The 24,988-nt window shown below is 38.9% G+C and overlaps 1 protein-coding gene across 4 annotated transcripts in view; it reads left to right on the top strand.

Annotated features, from left to right (window-relative positions):
* Positions 1–21,063, top strand: part of mettl15 (methyltransferase 15, mitochondrial 12S rRNA N4-cytidine) — a 69,203-nt gene extending 48,140 nt beyond the window's left edge. For 3 of the 4 annotated variants that reach the window (XM_079466797.1, XM_079466799.1, XM_079466798.1), the window contains exons 4-6: positions 5,299–5,490; positions 8,346–8,524; positions 17,951–19,425. In XM_079466797.1, the coding sequence (XP_079322923.1) occupies positions 5,299–5,490; positions 8,346–8,524; positions 17,951–18,405 (826 nt within the window). In that variant the 3' untranslated portion in view covers positions 18,406–19,425. Of the gene's footprint in view, positions 1–5,298; positions 5,491–8,345; positions 8,525–17,950 lie in introns of all 4 variants that reach the window. The other variant, XM_079466796.1, reaches the window with a different exon arrangement.
* Positions 21,064–24,988: the final 3,925 nt, after the last annotated feature.

The following is a 24,988-nucleotide window of genomic DNA, read 5'->3' as shown; positions in this document are numbered from 1 at the left end:
CCTGTGAGAACATGTTATAGTTCAGAGTAAATAACGTTACAATAGCGAAAACCACTAAAGTAAACAACAGCTTTAAAACGGAATTAGATGCCGCATAGTTCCCTTTAGACGCTGGGTAAAGATGTGATACATCAAAATCGAATCATAACATGTATGTACCTGCCCAGAAGTTACCATGACATCATCTTTGAAACCCTTGACTCCCGTAGTTGCTTGGAAAAGCAACACCGATAATAATCATACCCATCAACACTCCAGGACTTTCAAAATTTTCACACCCATCAGTACAGATTTTTGTAATACTTATATTAAATTTTAACTCTATTATTATGATGAACATCTGCAATGATGAACCTTTTTTATTCATCTAAATATTCATCACTTTGTTAGCGCTCTTGAACCACCCGTAAGGAATCTTTTCACTCTCACCAACTTTTAAATAATTGTCATTTAACAATTTATCACAAGCAGTGTAGTAGAGCTTTACACAGTCTTAAGCAGCTCTGGTGTTGCACTCATTACGTTTGAACTTGCCTTCGTGCGGCACTTGATATCAGCCACTGTGAAAACCGCTCACTTTTCCACACCTAATGACACTCTGACATAGCACCTCCCACTCAGACTGGGTTGCTAGGCATTATTGTCATGCACTGAGTTATGTCTCCTTCCATTCTGCAAACTTTCAACTGCACCATCAGCTTTTTATATTTGAGCAGACTCAAGAGGGAAACTTTAGTCTATTATTGTAATTCCAGACTGTGAGTTTCCTGAGTAAAATCTGGCTAATTAAAAGACCAGAAATTATTCAAATTATTGACTTAATCAATTATTGTGTAAATATTCTTTCTTGAAAGGAACATCTTTCAATTCACAATTCAAGAATTGGTCAAGTGAAGCTCGTCTTTGGTCAAGGCGTCAGGGTCACTGTAACATTGGTGAGTTATTGTTCTCAATCTCATTGACACGTGAGATAAGTGACATACGTTTGGGTGTTTATGTGTGTTTGGTGCAGTTGTTAACGCATCAGATCATTGTCATTCCACGCATTACCATTTGACGTAATCCCTGCATAGATGTGTCGTTAACATTATAGAACACCAGCCATGATAGTCTGTGTTGCAACAGTCTGTCCTCAGAGGCCCGTTTCAATAAGGAGGTTCAACTAACACAGTTAAAATGTGAACTCTTGAGTTTATTTACACAGAGATGCGAAATTTTTGTTTTCAGAACATCTGATTTCAGGTAGTTATATCAACTGTGGGTAGGCTTACCTTGAGGTAAGCAAGTGTACCACCACGACAACAAGCCATGATCAATAGAGCTCCGATATTATGATTCACCATGGCAACGGCACAGAAGAAAAAGCAACATGGTGGCAGAAAGCGCTTGAGAGCGAGGCACACTTTCCGCTCTGCATACAGGGGATTTACTAATGTGCTTAATAAATAGATAAATGTACCAATAAAAAAATAAAAAAAATACAAATGTAATCAGTAAATTAATGGTTAAATGAATTAAATAAAAGAACAGATATGATAAAAAAAATCCCCATCAGTGCTCTAGTGATGACTGTGAGATGTCACACTTTCGTGTCAAAGTCCGACATATCACCAGTTCGTACTCTTCTCGGAGCAGATTTGTGTAGGAATGGCTGTATGTCTAAATTCAGTGTTTATTACCTTTATCACATCGTTTTTGTATTTATGTATGTATTCATTAATTTCTTTATTCATGCTCTTTATTTATACCCTTTATTAAGTCATTTCTCATCCTCCATAGAAAACTACCATGTGTGAGAAAATGTAAGGGAAATAATATGCTCCGATGTAATACATGGCCACGATGGCTGATGCTATTGCTTGATGTTGAAGGATTGATGATATGATCATTGCATTTTCACTCTGTGAAATGAACAACTGACATGAAACATTCTTAACCGGTCTTCATCTTATTGAAAGATTAAGTGATATTTGGTTTTCCTCTTTTGAAGAGACCCCTTTAAAACAAGCGTACAGCTATGGTTTTTATCTCAAGCTTATAATAAAATATGGAGCACGTGTCCACCAATCTAAGAATAATAGTCAGCAAACATAACACGCTTTCATCTAACCCAAACCTCTTCGGAGCCAACTTCATGCTCTCAAGCTAACCAATGTGTATATTGTCTATATTGTGAGGATTCATTAATAAAAATCCAAGTTGCAGAGTCACCCGCTGCTGGTTTATATATTCAGACAGTAAATTTTCCCGCTTAAACTGAATATCTGAAAGTGTTTTGTATATTTCATGTCACAATCTTGCTGTGCCAAAGCTCAATTAGCTTGAGTGGTCAGAATAGTTGTTGTTGTATGTGCTCACGTTGGTTGTTATCGTAGAATATGTTGTTGTGGCTTATAGCAAATGTACCTATATGAGGTTTATTTTACATGAAGAAGAAAATTACGTAGAAAAATGCCTCAATACATATAATGAGTGCTTTAATCAGATATTGGAAAACCCACTTATGATAATATTTTGTTAAAAGCCACAGAGAAACCTTTGTGGCCCTATATTGACTGTGTATCGACGCAGCCAGCGTTCTGCTTTTCAGAAGCTCTGTATGTCTCCTTCCAAACTCCCCAACCCATGGACAGGGTGGGTGGAACGGGGGCATACCGCTTTTGCGGAGTGTATGTGTTTGTGTGGGCGGGCAAGAAAATGCCTCACTATGGATTTTCCAACAAATTAATGAAGGTACTGAGCGAACGAGGAGGAGGGAAAGAGAGAGATAGAAAGCCCCTTTCACGGCACAGAAAACTGAGGGAAGCCCTTGCAGCGGGGGCGGGAGATGAGTGGCTTCCTCACCTCTTGATCTTTCTGCCTGGCGTGGGTGTGTGGACACAGGCACCCCCGGGTCCTATGGGTATAGCTCTTGGCCGGCCACGTGAGTAGGAGAGGAAGAAGGCTTTTGATAATCTTGGAGGTGGAGATAATGTCCTCCACTCAGACTCTCATCTGTGAGGAATTGAGGTGGAGACGAGGAGCAGAATCTGAATATTTAACATGACTACAAAGAGCCGTTCTGTGTTCCCATGAACATGGCCAAATTAGCACTTATGACTCCGTGTGAAAACCCTGTTGTTCCGACACCTCATTTGCTTCTGTACCGTCTGATTTATAGTTGCATACCTGAGCTGTCCCCCACTCACAGGCTGTCTAAAGGTCACATGAAAAATGAATGGCTTCTCTGTATCTCAGGAAGAGATACGGAGAGAAAGAGTGATCTGAGGGACGAAGATGATGGTGAAATGCCTATATGCGTGTTTCTGGAAACATCAGTCGTGATTTCTGTCAGGAGCCACATTGCACGGATCTCTTGTTAGTCATAGCTGTGAAGTCCCTTCAGATGAAAGAAAGTGGATTAAAGCACTATTGAAATAGAAAAAACTAGGCAATTACACATTGACACCCACGAGTCCATCGGAATGATTGAGGATTAAAGAGTCATCGTCAATACTCGCGTCAACCCAACACCTCCACTTCAAGTCGAATGAAACGCTCATCACGATCATACTATAACATTCATACTCCCCTACACAGAATAATTGCCGAGCCCTTTGAACTGCGTTGTTTATCTCTGGTGGGTTCACATGCGTTTGACAGTTTGCGTGTCTGTTTTTCAATTAAGTTTAAGCTGTGACAGCGTTCTCTCTCTCACGACATTCTCTCTCACACACATCTTCTGGTCTCCAAGGTGATAAATAAATTATACTTTGTTGCCTTCCCTGTGGGACCCGTATTATTTGGTCTATCTCTTTCCTTCATCTCTTTCCTTTTTATGAGCTGTCTTTGGACACCCACTAAGAACTAAGTGTCTAGGTAACCAGCCCCACAGAGGCAGAACACCTGTTTGTTCAGCTCTGCAAAATTTAAATCGTGGATTTTTGTGTCAACTTTTTCATTCTTTTTCGTTATAAAAGAATGGAAATTCCCAGGTTCAAGGACCAAAAGCTTGTTTCTTCTACAGTTTTACACATCTTTTTTTTGGCTTAAAATGGAACTTGAAACATAATTTTGCCTGAATTAATTAATTATGTGACTTTTACAGTTAAAATTCTTCAAGTCTAACACAGTTTCTACACCGGGCATGACATGACACGACAAAAGACCATAGAAGCACATTAGAATTTTGACCACACTGTATGCGGCGCAACAAACCAATTAAGAACAAGCTGGTTGTCATGCCACGTGCGTTGTAGACACAGTGAAAAGCAAACATTTAGAACGTCAGACTGATGGATTCCACATGTAACCCGCATTTAAAAGGTAATTTTGTCTATTTGTGTGTGTAATAAAGTTCGTTAGAAGGGAAGGAAGGAGGCGGGAACCGGCGAACATTTGCACAATAAAACTTTAATTAAATAAACAATAAACACGGAAGTAACTGACCGGCAGCCACCTCACGGTCGACTGCCGGCCATAAAACATACACACACTAAACATATGTCCGGGCCCGGTCCTCTCTCGTCAACAGTCCTGCCGATCGTCCTTTTAAGCTCCCAATCTCCTCCGTGATAAGATGCGGGACCGGTGCGCGCACAGCTGCTTGCACTTACCACTCACGCCACCGGCCCCGCGTCACGGCTCTCGTCCCGCCTTCCTCACCACAGTGTGCAGTTGAAGTAATGTTTTCTCTTATCTACACTTTTAAAAATAAAGACGCTTAAAAGATTTTTCACAGTGATGCCATAGAAGAACCATTTTGGTTCCACAAAGAACCATTCAGTCAAAGGAAGAACATCTATTAATTACCTTTTAATAATCTGAAAAATCTATGAAGAACCTAATCTGTTTAAGGTTCTTTATGGAACCATTCAGCCAAAAGGTTTGTTGTTCAATGGGCCTGTCTTTGCCGAAAGAGGTTAGAGTTCTGTAGAGCAGTTTGTCCATTTAGGGCTACTGTAGAAACAACATGGTGAATTCCATGTAAGGTGACCCACTGTGTATGTAGATAGAAATAGCTCATTCTAAGTTAATAAAAACATAACGCTTCATTATGTAAGGTCTGTATGCACCTCCGAAGACAGCTATGTATATTATATTGCATTTCTGTCAATATATCCTCAAAAAAATACACACAGCACCATTAACAAATTACATTCTCTGAGAATTTATATTTTTAGGTTTTGACTAAAAATGTCACATCCATGAAGCTGAAATTACCTCAATATCAATATTCTTTTCTTTTTACATGAACCATTTTTACTGATCAACAGTACCAACACAGCATGTTTTTGTCTTTTTATTCTTTCTTATTAGGGGCCAGGTAAAGGCCGTTCTAGGAAGGTTCAGTGAGCTGGATAACCTGCTCCCAGCATTGGGTTTAGGCCCAGGAGGTGTGGATGCTGCCCTTCTAGATGCTGGCTGTTCCTCCATGCAGATGGACACAGCAGAGAGAGGCTTCTCCCTCAGCAAAGACGGACCCCTAGACATGAGGATGGACGGAGACAGGTTTGATTATTACATCAAGTCTCATTATCCCTATTATTCTAAGCATCATTTGTACTATTATGCCTGATTCACTTTAGATATACACTAGTGGACACAGTTATTATTCTTGGCTCACTCGATGTGTAGCCACATTATTGATTACATCTACAGAGTGTCCACGCCTCTCTATTATAGCTGTTCAAATCTAATTCTCAAAAGGTGTAAGGCATAACCTAATTACTGCTTAATACAATATGAAGATGACTAAGCACTGCAGAGCCAAGTGATGCATAGACAGGTTTTGCAGGACATTTTATTGTGTTGTATCTGAAAGAAATGGTTGTTTGAATGGACAGAACGATTTTGGTAGGCGATGGACAAAGAGGAAGAGAGCCTGAGCAGTTGAGGGTCTGTGTATTGTGAGTACAGCGCTGTGACAGTGGGCTCCTCTCGGTCTATAGGATAAATAAACCAAACAGTTCTTGGCCACCATTGACTACCATAGAAGGAAAAATTTTTGTATCGTTTTTTTTTGTTCTGTTGAACACAAAAGAAGAGATTTTGAAGAATGTAGGAAAATTAACCGATATTGGGCACTTTTGACTACTATGGTAGTCAATGGTGGCCAAGAACTGTTTGATCACAAGCATTTTTTTCCAAATATCTTTCTTTGTATTCATCAGAACACAAAAATACAGATTTGGAACAACTCGAGCGGGAGTAAATGATGAAAGAATTTTCATTTTTGGTGAACTGTCCCTTTAAGATGGTATTATAATGTTGTGTCACAATGACGGCTGTCTTGGCAGAGCTGGAACTGGAAAATTTCCTCTGGAGAGGTGAAGCAGAAGTAATAATCCATTAAGGAGGTCTAGTCCTCTATCACGAAACTCACCACAGGAACAAGGACGAAAGAAGGTTTAAACTCAAATACACTTTAATAAACAAAACCAGGATAAACAGGACTAAAAACATACGTGAACAACAATTAAGACAAAGGAAAACGGGACAGAGGTGAGTACATATAGAGCCTATTGATGAGGGAGGACTGGCTGGTGTGATGATGGCAAACAAGGAGCTGGTGCGGGAATGTGGAGGATGATGGGGAATGGAGTCCATGGGGGGAAACAGGAGAAACAGGCACGGGAGCAGACGAGACTGTGACAGCAGCTAGGCCTGATTTGGGAATATTTGATAACACCTTCCTACCCTGTTTTCCTAGCATAGTGTTTTGTCTGTGTTATTAACTCTCATTCTTCTCCTCTATTACAAATATGTTTTCTTATTTAAAGAAAAGTGAGAGGCTTTAGGTTCTTATTAGGAAGTTTTGTCAAAGTTTTCAGTGTGATAATGAGGTGGAAATCCCACCCACCATAACTGACTGTGAACTTTTCTGGGGGCGAGATGAAATGGTTGAAGAAAGAGAGGGAGTGAGAGGGACCCAAAGGAAAAAGAGAAAGGGCGCGATGTAGAGCAGGTCGATCCAGGTCCAGCCCACAGTATCTGAAAACACTTTATCCTCATTCTGTCACTAAAACCAATGCAAGAATTAAACTTTACGACAGCATGACGCAGTCAGCCAACTCTAGTGGGCCTTCAAGACGAACAGAACATACTTTGCATTAATCAGCAATGTCTCCGTTTGAGTTACTCATCCTGTGCGCTTTGTTGTGCCCACATAATAAAAAAAACAGTTAGAAATATAATTGTTCAAGGATAATCCTCAATGACATCAATTGCAAAAGATATTATGGATTTTTCTTTATCAGCTGGAATTTGTTGTTTGCTCAGTGGTAAGAGCATGGCTCTAACAACGTCAAGGTTGTGGGTTCGATCTCAAGGATTGCACATACTTAGAAACAAATGTATAGGATAATGCAATAAAAGTCGCTTTGGATAAAGGCGTCTGCCAAATGCGTAAATGTAAATTGCAATGGATATCTTAGAAACTCAGAAGATACTATGATAAATTACTTAAAGGGATAGTTCACCCAAAATAAAACGTCTGTCATCATTTATCTACCGTCATGTCATTCATAATATATGAGACTCTTTTTTTTCTGTGGAACACAAAAGAAGACATTCTTAGAAATGTCTTAGGGGTTTTGTGTCCACACAATGGAAGTCAATGGGACCAATGTTGTTTTGTTACAGACATTGTTCAAAATATTTTCTTTAGGTTTTTTTTGCAGGTCATACAGGTTTGAAAGGCATGAGGCTTAGTAAAGGATGTGAAAATGTTTATTTTTGTTTAAACTATCCATTTTAACTGTAAATCCTTCATTTCGATTTCGAAAGCTGTTTTGTATTATCAGTGCTGGTAAGGTTCAAAGTATATGAGGTTGTTCAGATGCGAATAAATGTAGTTGAAGTATCAGGGAAAAAAATGCTCATACTTAATCATATTCAGATGTGTATCATGATATTAAGTGAACATATAAATCAGTATAATCGACTTTGCATGCGTCTATTGAAAACCTCCCGACTGAATTAGCCACTGCTTATTAATATTTCATTTCACATTAAATGTTTTATTTATATTAACAGGTTTATATATTTACAGGGATTTGTCTCTATCTGTGTTTAACTTTGTCTTATTGATCCCACTTCTTTCCAAGAGCACACATAAATGTTTTCCAAAAGCGAGCAAAGATGAATGCATAATTGAGTGATGTTTTTATATTTGTCACCAAGCGTTTTTCCCTCCAGTTCTTTCGTATGTACACACACACACACACACTCTTTTTATAGATCTCAAACCCAGAGTGGGAAGGTGGGAGGGGTTTCGCTGGTGTCTTAGAGCTGTCAGGCTTGGCTTCTGTCAGCCAGGAACTTGTGACGTCAAGCTGCTTAATTGGGCTCCTCTTTGTGCGTAGGTACCCCGACATGCCCTGCGCGACTGACGTGGTCAACGCCTTAGATCAACAGGCACTTGTATCCGTGCTAGCCGCGTACGGGGAGGAGCGGCACACCAGGAAAATTGCGGTGGCCATCGCACAAGCACGCAGCGTCTACCCCATCGGCCGGACCCTGCAACTGGCCAGCATCGTAGCAGGTACCCCCCTCATTAATTCCCTACACCATCTCCCTCCCCAGAGGAATACAAAAAAGAAAGAAAGAGAGAGAGAGTGAGAGATATTAATGCAAAGTCTCCCTACGCGACCTATTTGTTCTGGAAAAACAGAACCCCCTTTCATCTGTCTGAGTTTCCATCAGCAGCGCATCCTTCGCATTAGAAAAGGCTAGTATTAAAAAAAAATTAATCGAAGAGAACCGAGAGGGTGAAAGATGCAGGTGTGGTGCCGTGTGTTTTTTTTTCTCCCCTTAATTCGTATTTAGACTCACACTCCCATCGTCTCCCCCCCGCCCCCCGCATGCTTTGATTTGTTTCTCACTCTCCCCGCCATCCACGGCTCCCTCCCTTTCCGTGCCCTTCTCTGCACCCCCACCAACACGCTACTCCAAAAACATGCATCACGCATGCACCACATTGCGGCAGCTCGATGGTTTTTGATAATATATTTATCGGCAGTTTTATTTTTGCCGTCGCTGTTTCCATAGCCTAATGCTGCCAATGAGACAGAGAGAGAGAGAGAGAGAGAGAGAGAGAGAGAGAGAGAGAGAGAGAGAGAGAGAGAGAGAGAAACAGATCGAGAGTCAGTTCAGATGACGGTAGCACGAGGCGAGCACATGCGTCATGCCTGGAGAACAGGTGTGACTAAGGGCAGTTGTTTGATCTTCTTTGAAGAGCAGAGCAAGTCAACAACAATGTTTATTCCAATCAATCGGGAAGGTTCTGACTCTCGAGGGTCCCTGGGGTCAGCGGTGGGCTGCTGGCATCACCGTTGCCATGGGAAGCGATTGATGGAGCCGGAGGGAGGGATGATGTGTGCGGATTTGTATACTTGTGTATTTATTGGAAGTGATGATGAGGGAATGGGAGGGGTTTAGACGGCATAACAATGGCTATCAGGGGACTTCTCTCTCTTATAAGCTCTTTGTTTCCTTACATGAGCCCCACAATGCCTTTCTGCCCTTGCGTTTTGGGGACGGAGCAATCACTCCATTTGCCCCCATGTTTATTTTCTCAAATTTTTCAGGAGATGAATCTCTGCTGTTAGTTGCGCTGGTCGTTACTTTCCGTTTTCTCTCTCTTTGCAATGGCCACGGCGCTCTTTATGAAGATGTTTGCTTTGTTTGACTTCTTGGCTTTCAGCTACACCTCTGAAGACTCGATCAGGGTTCTTTTTGAGCCATAAAAAAACAGGGAATCCCGACCATGGTCCTTTGCCAGTACTGTTGAAATAAATTAGTGAAAAGCCGAGGTCATGCCGGTGTAATGTGCTCATCAGTATGAACCCAGCTGGCGTGACAGAAGATTATACAGATTCCCCAAGGAAAGCGTGCCTGGGTCCCAATGCACAGATCAGCTTTCTACATATCATACCAGTTTGAATCATAATGAGCATCAGCACAAAACTGGCTTAAGGCCAGACACTCGCAACCTCACCGACCCCAGCCGGCCAAATGACTGTCAACCTATCAATCTTGCATCAACATTCACATTCATTTGAAATCAAAGTGAGATTCACAGGTTTTGACAGTATTGTTAAACAGTTGCTCAAGCTGCCGGTCATGCTTTAATATCACTGTAAGAGACATTAATTAGCACGTTATTGATTTACTGGCTGAATTGCAGACTTGTTGGAGCTCTGATGAAAATTGATCTTTGGGTTTTTCTTCAGAATTTCCTCAGGCCCACATCACAGTTTTACTATTAAGGCTGTCCTTAGAGTCCGTACTCCTATTAGTTAGAGTTCTCCCTCCACCGTAGCACTCTAGCTTTATCTGGCAGTGTTTTACTACAGTTGACACATTGTTTCAAGAGTGACTTACTAAAATGACTTGAGTCGGGACCTAGCTTTGTTTGTATTATTAATTGATTTGTTTACTGATTGTTTTAAACAAAACCAAACTTGGATTTCTGCTTAATATCTGTGTGGGGATGTGTGTGAGAATCTCTTTCTTTTTCGCATTCAGCATGCAGATTATAAATGTCGTCTTTAAGGAGTGGAGGGAATGCAGCCTGGTGGAGCTTAGCATCTAGCTATTCAATTAGTATTTAGCGGAAGCTTTTCATCCAAAACTGTCAATTGTCCTCTTTGTGTAACTTGGGATTTAGTGTCTCATTCAGCTCCATAATTCCATGCAGCGACACATTTCTGACATTCAGCCAACATGATGAAAATATGAGGAACAAAGTCACGATGGGTCTCGACGTGTTGGTGATACTGTAGGTAACTTTTCACAGGGGGACTGGCTAGTGCGTGATGCTGTAAAAACAGAACTATTTTCCACAAACGGGTGAAATGGCAAAATTGCTCCTTTATTATCGAAATGTCTGAAACTGCAGCGAACGTTCGCAATGCAATGCCGATTCAAAGGGATTTTAAAAAAGGGTTAAGGGTTTCTCATGACCCTGCAAATCTTTTGATCTGCAGGCATATTCTTAAATGTCTGAGATCATTTTTGTAAACAAAAACAATTTAGAATAATATATTTATATTATGTTTTTGAAGAAGAAGTGTTTGACTGATAAATGGCTGATAAATTAAAGCAGCCAATAGAAGCATGGCATAGATCTCAAGAAGCTGGTTGATATAATTCCAAGCTAACATTACTGCATATTTTGGGCAAATGGTGACTAGGGATGCACCGATACCAGTTTTTCTCTGCCGATCTGATTCCGATACTGAACTTACAAATATCGGCCGATACCGATCCAAATCCGATATTAGTTATTGTTGACCTTTTAAAGTTTTAGAATGTCTGTAACTCACACAGTCATTACATTAATCTGCTTAAAGTCAAGCTTTGTATATTCATGAAATACATCAAAACTTAGATAAATAATATACACAGTATGACTAACATCTTTATTAAGAACACTGTGCTAAACTTGTAATTGAAATAAATTAAATTTAATCAAGCTATGGAGTCATCCAAATGACAATCTGTATTTTCCAACCATTCAGCATTTATTTGATTGAAGCTGAAATCACGCTGTTGTGTGTGACCCTCGCAACTCTTTAGCATGTAGCACAGCACTCTGCAATGCGTAACCAGAATCCATCTAATGCGCGGTTAAACTCAAAAGGGACATGGGACACACGTCGGAGCTCCAAATATTAGTAGTGAAGCTCAAAGATTTTACATCTTTTAACTGATCCGCAACATGCGACGACACTATAAAATAACTCGGGCAAAGCTGTTTCTGAAATGTATTTACGCGATGGTAAACTAACGCGGTTCAGGCGACGGAAGCCTACATTTTCCACAACAGAGAGAGGCTGATCATCTAGTTAAATAAATTCCACAACTTTTTCTGTGATTTTTACAGATTTTTTGTCGTCTTTATGAAGTTTTTCTTGCCTTTGAAATACTTCCTGCAAGGTTTGCTGCTTTAATTCGTCCTTTTTGCGTTTCGCTTGTACAAACTCTTTGTGATCTTTTCCGTGATGCTTCTGAAGATGTTTGATTAAATGTGTCGTATTGTAACGCGCAACAGTACTTCCACCTCTTCCAGTGCTGCTTTCTGTTGTTTCAAGCGTGAAATATTTCCACATCTACGACGCGCTGAAGTTAATTTCCATATAGGCATAAAGTTGGGTCCTGAAAGGTCTCCCCGCTAAACTCGCCTGTCAGGCAATTACGCAAAAAAAATCTAAGTATTTAATTATTATTTTTAAGTAAATGCATTTTTCTCAAAATAAACGAACGTTTTCTATTTACTTAAATACAGCTCCCCGTTCAACAATCGCTGGTAATTTGGTATCCGATTTGGATCGGTCGTGCTGACTTGCGCATGATCGATACCTGATCCTTTCAAAAAGGTATGGATGGGAGCCAAATCCGATCCAGAGTATCGGATCGGTACATCCCTAATGGTGACTAGACTGAACGTGTGAGTAAATTACCCTAAACAATAGTTTATATTATGTGTATATGTCTGTATATAAAGTTGTGTTACAAAATAGAATATCTTTTCACTAGTGGTCTCAGAATTTCTTGCTTTACTGTGCACTTTTTATTAAACTTAGCAATGATTTTGCTTAACATACAGTATGAATTTTACTAGACATGAATAATCTTTAGATTGTTTATTAGCCATGGTTTTTTGACACTCATTTGGAAGTGATAAAATATTGTAGTTTCGTGAAAACTGTAATCCTTTTTTGGACTTCCAGATGAGATTTCACATCTACTGGAAACCACAGGGGATCTCACACAAAGATATCCGCAGATACCTTTTCAGGTACATTGCTTGATGCTTAAGTTTGGAAAATAGCTTTAACACATCGATTCAGCCCTAGAACACTTAAGCGTTATCATATGAAAGCGGCCCAATTCTACCATGGTCAAATTTGAACCTGCAACCTTAGTATATAGTGGCCTAGATGTTGAACCTTAGCGAAAGGTTCATCTTATATGTTTCTCGGCAGCCTTGAGTCATTTTTGTGAACAGTCAACAGACTTTTTTCTGTTTTCCACCAGCCAATAGAAGCACTGCCCTTTAAACCTCAAATAACAGTCCTGATGTTCAGTGTCCCTATGCGGCTTCTTGGTTTTATAAAGGGGATTTACTGTGTAATAATGAAGTATCATTCTTTTAGACTTAGCATAGATACATAGGATTTTTTTAATGGCCCTTTCTGAGCCCTTCTAAAGAAAACAGCATAAATTGGCTCTTTATAATAATCTAGAGCACTTTATAAGCTTTTTTACTGGACGCCTGATGTTGTCTGCACAGATTGGGAAGTGTTTTGCAAATTTTAGTTAACTCTTCAGGGTAAACAAGAAGATGGAAGGCTTTAATTTTCTCTCTCTCTCTCTCTGTATGTATTGCTCTTCTCTTTCCCAGAGGTGAACAAGGAGAAATATGTAAGTGTCCGTGAGACACATTTGTTGAAGATGAGTCATCATCTTGTTGTCATAGCGCATACAGGATTGAGTCTTTTTTGCAAAAGATATTCACCCTTCAACCATAACAGTGTTTCATGACAAATGAGGAATAAATTAAAGGAATAAACCATCTACTGACTCACAGCTCCGTCCTGCGTCATTTTCAAACATGGGGCGTGAAAATTTAATAAAGTATTTAGCTGTCTTAATCAATCTTTACTAGAATTTGATCACAGCGGATTGCATTTGGAATTGTTAAAAGGATCATGACCGCAGAGGGCAAGATTTCATGTGTTCTCCTGTGCTAAAATAGAGCTCAAGGGTTAAGGATTCAGGACATTCGTGGCCAAGTATTACATGTGAAGCAGTATAGATTTTACTTTTCAGACATAGCGTTTAAAGAAATCAGGGTTGAAATACAGGATATTGTAAATAAAAACATTTAGCTGTTATAAATAAGAATGATGGATTCAATTCAGGTTTATTTATATAGATATTTTTTACATGGTTGCATTGTTTAAGCAGCTTTACACAAAAAGTAATCATAAAAGTGGAAAATTATTTCAGTACATGTATTTAATGCATACAGATAAGAATAATATACAATACATAGTATTATTGCAAATAAAAATCTTAACAGGCATCCAGCTGGAACATAAGCGGAAAGAGAATTTGCAATGATACCAAAAAAAAACTACACTGCTATAGCGATTTAAAATGTATTGCTAAAAATGGTAAGACATCCAACAAATGTGTATTTTATCAGAAAGTGTTTGGTATTTGTAATACAAGATTGCAGTTATTTCTCTGCTAAACATACTTTTAAAGATCTCACTTCTGGATTTGCCAAATCAGAGGTTATTTTTAAATGATAACTCTGCATACAGTGCTTCATTCTTGAGCTTTCATTAATAGAGAGGGATTGCAAAAGGAAATCTGTAATTCAGTTCACGGCCAGACAAAGAATTATCCCTCTATTCTAACTGAAATGTGTTTGTGCAGAGACTGCTTGAAGAGCAATCTCTCTCATGATTACAGACGGGTGTCATGCAGTAATCACTTACATCCAAACAAAGACATACTGCCATTATGAAATCCATGAGCAGCTGGGTGTTACCCTCTAATCCTTCCCGTCATAAAAGACTGACAAGCAATTACATTCATTTACATACACTCAACAAATATATGTGTTGTATGACTTACCATGTGTAAAACATTCACTGTGGTTTAAAGCAAGTGTTTTTTTTCTGTGCATTAAGGTTGGTGTAAAAATGTAAATTATCTGATTGATTTTTTTTTTAAATGACAATTGACAGAAAACATTGGCTCGTACAATATACAGCCCATTAGGCTTGTATGTTAACAATTTTTTTAACACAGGGAGTTCATTGTAAATTTATAGGTAATTAGACAGAGGCTGTCTCCACTGTCACACCCGTCAGGATTCAAGGCCAGAGAATCAATAGAGATTGCCGCCTGAATGTGATGAGAGCACCCTTGAGGTAATAGAAAAAAACTCATTGGTGTTTTTATTGACACAGTATCTGTTAGGCTTTTATTGTAGTGCAAAATGTCATTATTTGACACTCTTCCAAAATGAGGATATTTTCATTTTCTGTATTGCTGTCGTAAAGAAAAATAAAATTGTATTATTATTTTTTGTGTCTGCTAAACTCAAACTTGATTTTATTTGTTTGTGCATTATTGGCTTATGTTTTTATGTGTATATTTTGCAGATTTTCCTATGACTAGCTATTTCTAGTCTTAGTGTTGTTTATCTTTCTATTCATTCTTTTCTTGTTTTTTTATGTCTTTTCATTTTTCTTCATATTTTGCTGTTCGTCAAATCTTGGTTGGGATTGTTGGGTAAGGCATGTGGTCCTATTGATTGGCTGGTGTCTCACTCTCAAAGTCCAGAAGTGCAAGACTTGTGAGATGCAACACCTCTCTTACAAATATATGTCTCTCCATCTCCTGCACTCAGTCATTTTCAGGAATAACAGCAGCGGTTAACACACAAAAATAAAAAATCTTAGTTTTTGACAGCTAGCATAATTTCAGTCAAATTACTTTTTAAACAGGCTAACACAAAGGTTAAAGAATTTAAACTGTCATTTAGAGAGCTGCTCCACTGATACTGTGATTTTCTATCAACTGGCTTTGTTGTTAAAGATTATTATTTTTTTTTAGTTGTACAGATTTATTTATTTATTTTTAATTTATAAATGTATATATTTTTTTTTATAAATTATAACTAAATCATGATAGCAAGAATTATGTTATTACTAGAGATGCACTGATACAAATAGTTGATTATTAGTGATATCTGCCGACACTGATTCAGAAGCTTAAATTAATATTTCTTTATTTTTTTAATGTTATTAATCTATATGGACCTTACTCGAATGACTATTTGTATAGAACATCAAAGCGGTGATGTTTCTTAACATTATCTATATACAGAGCACAAATTAATTGCATTTTCTTGTCCTTTTTTTGATTGACAGGATATATCGGCCCGTTCATCAGAAAAAAATGCTTTTATTAAACTATACCGACTGTTGGTCTGTAAATTGGTGCATCTCTAATTAATACTACTGTATACTATTAAACAATTAATACTATAAAATATTGTTCAATGTATTTCCTGCACAACAGCAAACTGTCCGGGTTCACACGACAACAGAATATGAATTGAGGCATTGCTGTATTTTATTCAACATATGTGATTATGCAGTTCAGAGGCATGAATAAAAATTCATGATATGAAATCAAAGGCAGCAGACCTGTGCTTTAATATGAGCAAGGACTATAGGCAATACTAAACAGCCATAAACATTTATTTATTTTATTAAATACCCGAAAAAAGAAAAATGTCACACAGTTTTGTGTGGTTGTATTATTTTTAAGCATTAATTAAAATAAAATAAAAGTTTTATTCAAATTAGCATTGTATAACTTTTAAAAAAATGTATGACGTTAGAATTTTTTTAAAATAGCATTTTAATTATGACCCGGTGCAATTTTGTTTGTTATTTAAAGTGCATGTTAAAAGATGTGCCTCTGGGCGGGTCCACAACGCGCTTTCACTTCTTACACAGAGAGAAGCTCAGCACCACACAAACATTTACATTAACATTTAGTCATTTAGCAGACGTACCAAATTACCTGCTTGTCATGTAGATGGTTAGCTTGCGCGCTTTAACCTCATGCACGAGCAGATGCGTTTCCTCTGGAGAAGCGTCCATTATTTATGTAAATAGCAAATCTGCCATGGTGCGAGCGCAACTGGCTCTGAAAGGGTATGAGAGATGAGACTCTGATTGGTTTAAATAGGAAAAGTGGATTCGGACATGCCCTGTGTGCACCTGCGCTGAGCCCATTACACCATGCACTTAGATTGTTAAAATATGGCCCATTATATGTAAAGTCAAGTACAAATTGTGTTTTAAGTACTAAACTCACAATAGAAGTCTCTGGGGCTCTTGGATAAACCAAAAACATAGTCACAAGGATTTGCAAGAGTTAACTAGTGATCATTTGATATAATCAAATGAATATATAATCGTATATAGAGGAATTATGTTTGCTAATCATGTTGGTAGAACATTAACCAAAAATCTGCCCAGAACAATAGTTCCACTGAAAAAAAGTACAATTTCAACAGCCTTATAGCTCCTTTTATGTTTTAAGAACTTAAGAATCTTTCAAGCGTTTAAAACAAAAATACAAGCAAATCACTGTAATTTTACTCCCAAATATTTTTTGAATCCTGAATACTCTTTTAACCAGCTAACCAAATTTAAGTTACAATATACAGCACGGACCCATCTCTCCATGAGCTTTGTATAACAGCCTGTTTATTTTCAAAACCACTGTGTCATCACACAGTGATCTGAAATAAGCCCCTGTGTGTCCCCAGCAGTGTGCATCTTTCAGTGGCTTTGTCTTTTTTGTTTATCTGGTCTTGTATTAAAGTGCACTGCACCTTTTTGTTCTTCATATCAACATTTTATCTTCATTGTTCCTACAAAAAGCACCTATTTATGCCCTTTATCTCTTATATAATTAATAAAGAAAAGCATCATCACTTGATCACAAGTTATGGTGATGTCTGTTTGAATGTTGGACCTTGATATTTATTAACCTTAATGTAAACATAAAAATGTAATTTTTTTAGTTTTAGTGATTCAAACATTGCCTCGTCAGGCTTTTTCTTTCTGTGTTAAAAATGATCAAATGCAAAAACATGTAAATTGCGAAGTTATTAGTCTTTTGTATAGGTTTTATTCAGTTCATATTTAGACATAAACTGAAACTACAAACTTAAATGGAGCTTCACAAAAAGAACATCACATGAAGCTCAGAGCCACATCTTATAGACACCCTTCCTTTGTATCCCATTTTTTCTAAACGTGGCTGTAACATTTCGAGCTTCAACATTATATGAAATCATTGCAAAAGAACGATCTCTCTTGAACTGTAAAGTGATCCTTTCATCTTTTTTCCCCCATTCTAGGAGCATTTCCAGCCAGCGCGCTGTTTGCCCGCCGAGACCGGCTGCAGAGACCTTCACACGTGGCCACCAAAACCTTTCAGGCCTTACGGATATTTGTGAACGATGAGCTGAACGAGCTGCATGCCGGACTGCGTACGGCGCAGACCCTGCTCCGTCCCAAGGGGCGACTCTGTGTTCTCACCTTCCACTCCTTGGAGGATCGGCTGACCAAACGCTTCATCCGTGGAGAGGACCTGGCAGAACCTCCGCGCCTCAGCGTTCGCCAGCGAGCCAAAGCTCGACGTGAGGCAGTGGAAGAGGAAGGTGAGGAGGACGAAGAAAGTAAAGAGGAGAAGGGACAAGAGGGCGCCTATTGGGTCATCCCTCAGAAGAAGGTGATGAAGCCGAGTGAAGAAGAAGTGCAGGAGAACCCGAGAGCGCGGTCGGCTAAGCTAAGAACGGCTGTAAGGCGATAGAGAATTGTATATTGTTACAATTGAGATCAGATATTCTCTCAGAGAAACTTGTGTCCATGTTTGGGTTCACCGTCGTTTTAAAAGTACACAAAGTAAGACATTTTGTATGGGATAAAATTAGTGATAAGTTCATGTAAACAATAATAAAATTGACGATCACTGATCTCTATGTACTGTAAATTTCCTAAAGTCACACCCAAAGTCTCCTAAAACAATTCAAGAGAAACTACCGACCTGAATGGTCTGGGGGTGTTCAAGGTTGAGTTCATCGCCTACCTGCTGAGTAACTGCTACCCAATTACACCAATAAATAGACTTTACCACATTACTGGCTCTGTTACTTCAGCTCATAGCCAAATGAAGTATCACTTCACACGTGGGTTTCATCCAACTCTCACGTCTTTCCGACTCGTTTTGCTGCATTCATGACTAAAGTGCTGATGTCCGACTGCGTCCTGTGAAGTTTCTATTAACAGCTCAAATATGCCAGTGTGCAGTCGTAGCCCTCCCCAGCAGCCGTACGAGAGGTCAAGACAATTCTAAAGTGTGGGAGAAAGACATTTAATCTCAGATGAAATATGTGCAACAAGTTTGACACAATTAAAGAGTGGACATCAAAAACGCGTCAGGTGCCCGCATGGCCACCTTAAGAGCCAATGCAGACGTGGAGAGAGAGAAAGAGACGAAGAGATTGCATCTCAATGCGGCGGCCTCTCTCCCTTTGTTGAGCTAGTGGGGGTGAGTCACACACCTGCAGGACTTGGGTGGGATTCCGCTGCCATGGTAATGCCGATCGCCTCGTGTACTGTACGCCGGCCCCTGAGTTTGAGCTCAGATCTGAATCAAATACCCAAACACCTCCCCGGTAGCATGGAACAGGATGAAAATATTTTCTTTGAGCTCGCAGCCTCTTGTTTTAACACCTCTTTAAAGTATATCGGTTCACTCTGCATGACAATGTAAGCAGTTGTAGAGTGCTAAGTTTATGTCAAACTGTTTTGTTGGAAAAATATCATGTCGAAAATACCATGTCATTCCACCAATCAAATTACGATGGTAAAAAATAGAGATGCGCCAAGAATGTTGCTAATGTAATTTCATTAGAAGGACTGGATGCAATGAATAGGAATTAGCTGTTAAATACAAAGTTAAACCATATGTGAGTCAAATATATACGTTTTTTAGCTGTTAAATATTAACTTAAATAATATATGAGACAAAGGAAAGGTTTTTCTTCAATTTCTTCTTTGCCAAATATGTCATAGGTACTGTACACATCACATTTCCTTCATAAGATGATTCATTAATGACTATTTTCCCAGAAAATGATTTCCAGTATGTATTATTTAAATGTTGCCAGAACCATTGATCTTACTCAGTCTTTACAGTAAAGTAAGGAGATGAGGTTTTAAAATGCATTGACTGTAGTAAGTGCTGCCTCCAACTGGTCAGGATTGACAGACCCAAAGCAAATTCACATACAAAGCAAAACATTAAGAAAGAGGTATTCTATTCTTCTATGAGTTTCTTATAATACTTTATTTAAAGGTCAGAAAGAAAACAAAAAAAACTCAATTTAATTTGGTTTGTATTCAACCACACTTAAATCACTTTAAATGGATAAAAACATGTCATGACTAAAACATGTCAGAAGTCTTTATGATGATAATTGCGTGTGCCACCCCCCCACAAATTTTCCATCTCCTAGCTCTACTTCACGTTCTTATTCCGTCAGCTCTAAATATACACCGCCCTGTCGTTACCGTGGAAACTAAACGCACATGTAATGTTGAACTTAATGGTGTTTAAGTGTGTTTGCTGTTCTAATAATGGTGTGATCAACCAAAGACTCCACTCTCCCTCAGACACTTTTGCCTCTCCTTCTCTACTGACGTCACGCCGACACTCACAAGCTGCCTGCATGCTAATACGTGTCAACTGTGAAGCTTTGATCCTGCTGTGAGATGAGAGAGGCGAAAAGATACCGCGTGAAGATCGGTAGAGCGAGCTGAGGAATTCAGATTACTCATATTTAATTCTTAGTTTTTTCGAATCAATAAAGCTGTTGTAGAATGAGACGTGCAAACCCTGATTCTTACAAACGTTCTTTACTCTCAGCTGTAAAGTTATGAAGGAAACATAAATATAGGTGTAAAGGCCTTATGTTTGTGCAACCCAGCAGCGTCAATTCAGCTCACCTGTTATGGCCTGAGCGCTATCACACCACAGCTGCACGCATTCGCATATTTTTAATGAAACAGTTTGCTAAAAACGAATGCAAGCAGTTTCTGAGCTGTGATTGAGCTCTCACTGAGAAAGTGAGCTGGAGAGGATTTCTTGGCTCTGGTGCGAGTTTATTTCAAGCTAACCCTTCTGGCTGGGGTGTGCGTTGGCAGCGCTGATACTGTACGGTCACGTGCATGTGTGCCATAATTCACTTCACAAAACTTTTCATTCAGATCAAAAAACTTTCCTTTGCTTGACGTGTCTGAGAGAGGGAGCAGAGAACATCAGGAAAGGCTCAAGTAGGTGTTGACCCGTTGACCCTTCCTATTTGCTGTCTGCTAACAGTAGCCTCAACATCAGAATTTTCTGTCGATAGTGAATAGAGACTTTGGAAAACTCTTCATCTATTTAATAAAAAATCTCAGTCAACAGAAGTACAGCACAGTTAATGACATATACACTCACACTCCTGCAAATTTCTTATAATTACAGCTTTTTTTTGTCCATTACCTGGAACCTCCTCGGATGTTGGGAATAGTTTTGGCAGCAGGTGATAGGCTATTTGTGGAGTTGGAGTCACCTTGATAAAGGGTGGTTTCCGTTTAAAGTGAGAAAAGTAACAGCATCACGTCCACCATTATACAGTAGAGAGAGACAAAAAGACGGACAGTTGCTGTTCTGTCGTATAGTAAAACGTAACTTTTGCGTGAAGTTTGGTCATGGGACTTTTTTCTATGTTTACTAAATCGATTATGAAAGTTCAATTCAGTTTTATTTATATCGTTTGTTCTGATGTACACGGATATTTGGAAGAATGCTTGAACCAAACAGTTCTCTGTGTTCATCAGAACAGAGACCAGCGCTGATGCCACGTGACTTTTACATGTGGCATCAAAGTACCACGAGAGCAACAACTGTACATTTATTTTTCAGTTACTCTTATAGAAAAACATTTTGTTGATCTAAGACGTTTTCCAAGTTTATTTATACTACTGAAAAAATTGATTTGGATTGTGATACTGGTTCATCGGAAATAGATAATATTCTTAAAATTCTTATTCTACTTGTAAAATACCATATACATAAAGCAAAGTTTCTATCTCAGCCGGCACAGCATCTTATGCTGCATTCGCGACAACTCGTGTTTCGGATATTATGACGTAACATATCCGACTTCTGACCTCAATGCATTCCAGTCAACCACGCGTCAAATTTGGACGTTTCCACGTGATGTCACTATGAGACACTGAGAGAATGTAACTGCATTCTAGGGTATCATTATATGGTAGCTATTTGACAAAGATCACGTGTGTTTCTGGTTTATTCTAACACCTTCAGTTCAACTAATACATGTTTTTAAAACTCTGTTTGTATAATCATAATATTTTATTGAAATATATTAAAAATATATATATCTTTTTTTATTTTTAGGCATACACTGTTAAGCAGCACAAAACACACACAATATGCAGTGTTTATCGTTGCTTCTTTTTTTATTGAAACGTTTGTTTTTTGGACAAATTCACTATATAATCGACTTCATAGAGAGGCTCAGAGATTATGTATTTTGTAGGCTAACCTGGAAGTAAGTGTCGTGCTGGTTCCCTCGACCGTTAGCCTATGCATTTTTCCCATAGCTCTGTGATTTAATAAAGGTTTATGATGTTTACACATTTTTCCCTATCAAGATAATCTTCACAATCAACACAACATTTGTTACTATTGAAGCCGAAATACAATCGGCAGAAGTAAATCGCTATAAACAGACTACACTTAAGGAACCTCGATATCAACGTCACCACCACCACCAAGCCTCCGACAAATCTTTCAAACTGATAAAAAGATGTTTCCCTGTAATGACTGTGAATGAATCTGCATCTATGTTTTAAGATATGTGTGCCCATGAAGCATTATATGTGAGCTTTATATCATAGTCTTTTTTTAAATCACAAGTGGGTTATAATTGGTGGGTTTTATGTCATAGAATAAAATGTGAAAATATATATAGGTTTTATTTTGGGAACTTATTTTGGGCAATCTACCAAAAACCCATTAATGAAACCCATAGGCTGCGTTGGAAATCATATATATATATACAGTACGCTCTTTGTAGTATGAGTGGAAGTAGTATGAATACATTTCGGACATTAATTAAAAACGTTAATTAATGTGGTGTTTCTAATTATCTGCATTTTGGATTTTTTAAGACATTGGATAGACTTGCGCTCTTACTTCCTGCATGCACGTGCTCTCAAGTGGCCAAGACCGCAAGTTAGGGGTATTTGGTCGCAGCCACTATTCATGACTCAAGCTGATTTTCACCTACTCTATAGTATGGAAGTAGGTGAAAAGATAAACTTAAGTCCTAAAAAGCTAAGTCACTTCCGGGTTTTGCATACAAAAATACGTCATACCTGAGCCTCTTCATTCACGCTTTGAAAAGGAAACAATGTGCGAACATCACTAAGCAGCAGGTGTCTGACTTGACTGCTCCTTTTCCAACTCCTCCCGCGACTGGAAGCGGATAATCTCACCAATTGGTCTGTGTAGCATGAGGTCGAACACACCTATGAGACAATTTTGCTATTGCGATGACACGATATCGATAATATTGTTACATCCCTAATATTAGCATATAAAACAAACACAATACATGGGTAAAAGCATAATGCTGAATTTTAAAGAACAATAATCATGCATAAAGTGCACAGTGGTGCTTTGTTTAGATTCTGTAAATGAGAAGTTTTGTTAGCGTTTTGAAAGCATTGTCTTTTATTTAAAAGCCTTTTGCTGCAGTATAAAAAGTGTAACTGAAACAAGGACACATACAGTTAAATAAGCCAATACACATTTTTGGAGGGTAAATAGAATGCACAAAGTAAAAGTACATGTGTGCAGTACTAAGGTATAACGCATGCTGTTATCTCTCCTCTGATTTATCTGACAATCAGTCACTCGCCCGGCTGCTTTTGACTACAAACCACGTCTATACACCAATACCCCTCCCACCGCAAACCAATTTGACTGTGTGCAGTCGCAGCTGAATGGGACACACACTGAAGAGGATGTGAAGGATATAGGGACGTGCGTGCATGTGGATACACCCTGCTTGCGAATAATGTGTCAACGTAAGTGAATGTGCCCATGTTAGAGACAACTAATGTTTTAAATGCCCCCCCAACAAACACACAGGGGCTGATTAGTGCCACATCACCAATTTCCCAGCAGTCTTATCTGTGTGAATATCCTAAATACCTCCCATTCTCTGAATGATGCCAATGTTGAGACACATGCATGTGCCCAACGCAGTTTTAACCAGCTAACTGTAAGATGACTATCTTTGATATAATAATTTTCTGCAGATCTCGTCAGACTAGTTTTTTTTTCTTGACTGAGCTTTAAAAATAAATACATGTATAGAGAGTGTATTCACTGTTTATATGTATACAGTTTTAGCTATCAGTTAAAGCTTTTGCAGCCCAACATAATTCAAAGTTATTTACCGATCGAGTGTTTGTGGGTGTGTTGTATCTGTGAATAAGGTTGCTCTCGGTGACGAGTCCTGTTTCCTCAGCAATGCTGTTCTGTTTGCAGCATCTCTTTCTAACAAGGTGCTGTGACGTCTTTACTGTTGGCCAATGAACTTCCACACTGCTGGATCAGACATTCACAGCAGTCCGTCACAGCACCGGCTCGCATTTCCACCAATCGCAAACGTGTCTGAGATTAAACAGACAGGTGAGGCAGCGAAATACAGCCAGTTTCTACACACATGAGCCACCCCAAACAGTCCAGCAAACACACAAACATACGCACAGACTCCTACCCTCCTCTTTTCCCCCTCCAGCCAACCGTTCTCATAATCCACCCCTTCCCCGGCACAGCCTGTGCTATAAAAAGATTTCTGAATGAAGACGAAGCTTTGAGGTCGGAGCTATTTGAATGATTTTTGTGAATGACGCAGGGGCTCGTAGCCTCATGAGAGGAAGATCAAACCCGGATGATAAGACGGCTATGTTGAGAGCTCAGCTGGGTGCCCGGCCACCTTTCGCTGACTTTCAATTAAAACTTTGATAACTAGGAGAAGGAAAAAATAGGAAGAAGACTAAATGAAGCAAAAAATCTGAAAAAGAGGGCTTTTATAGTTTGTGAACGAGGGTCATGCAGGAGCCTCAGCACTCGCTGTGCGTTTCTGCATATAATGTTTTATAGAACAAACCGTCGGAGGTTTGAGGCGAAACCCCCCCCTCAGACATATACTGATATAAACAGTACAGAATGTACTGAGCTCTTAATAAATAAATATTAAAACACTCATACATACTGTTCTAATGCTCTTTTTCTGGGAAGTAAATGA

Source organism: Barbatula barbatula, assembly GCF_947034865.1.
Source record: "Barbatula barbatula genome assembly, chromosome: 1".
Lineage (NCBI taxonomy): Eukaryota > Metazoa > Chordata > Actinopteri > Cypriniformes > Nemacheilidae > Barbatula > Barbatula barbatula.
Note: the sequence above shows the minus strand (reverse complement) of the source record. Positions and strands in the feature narration are given on the sequence as shown.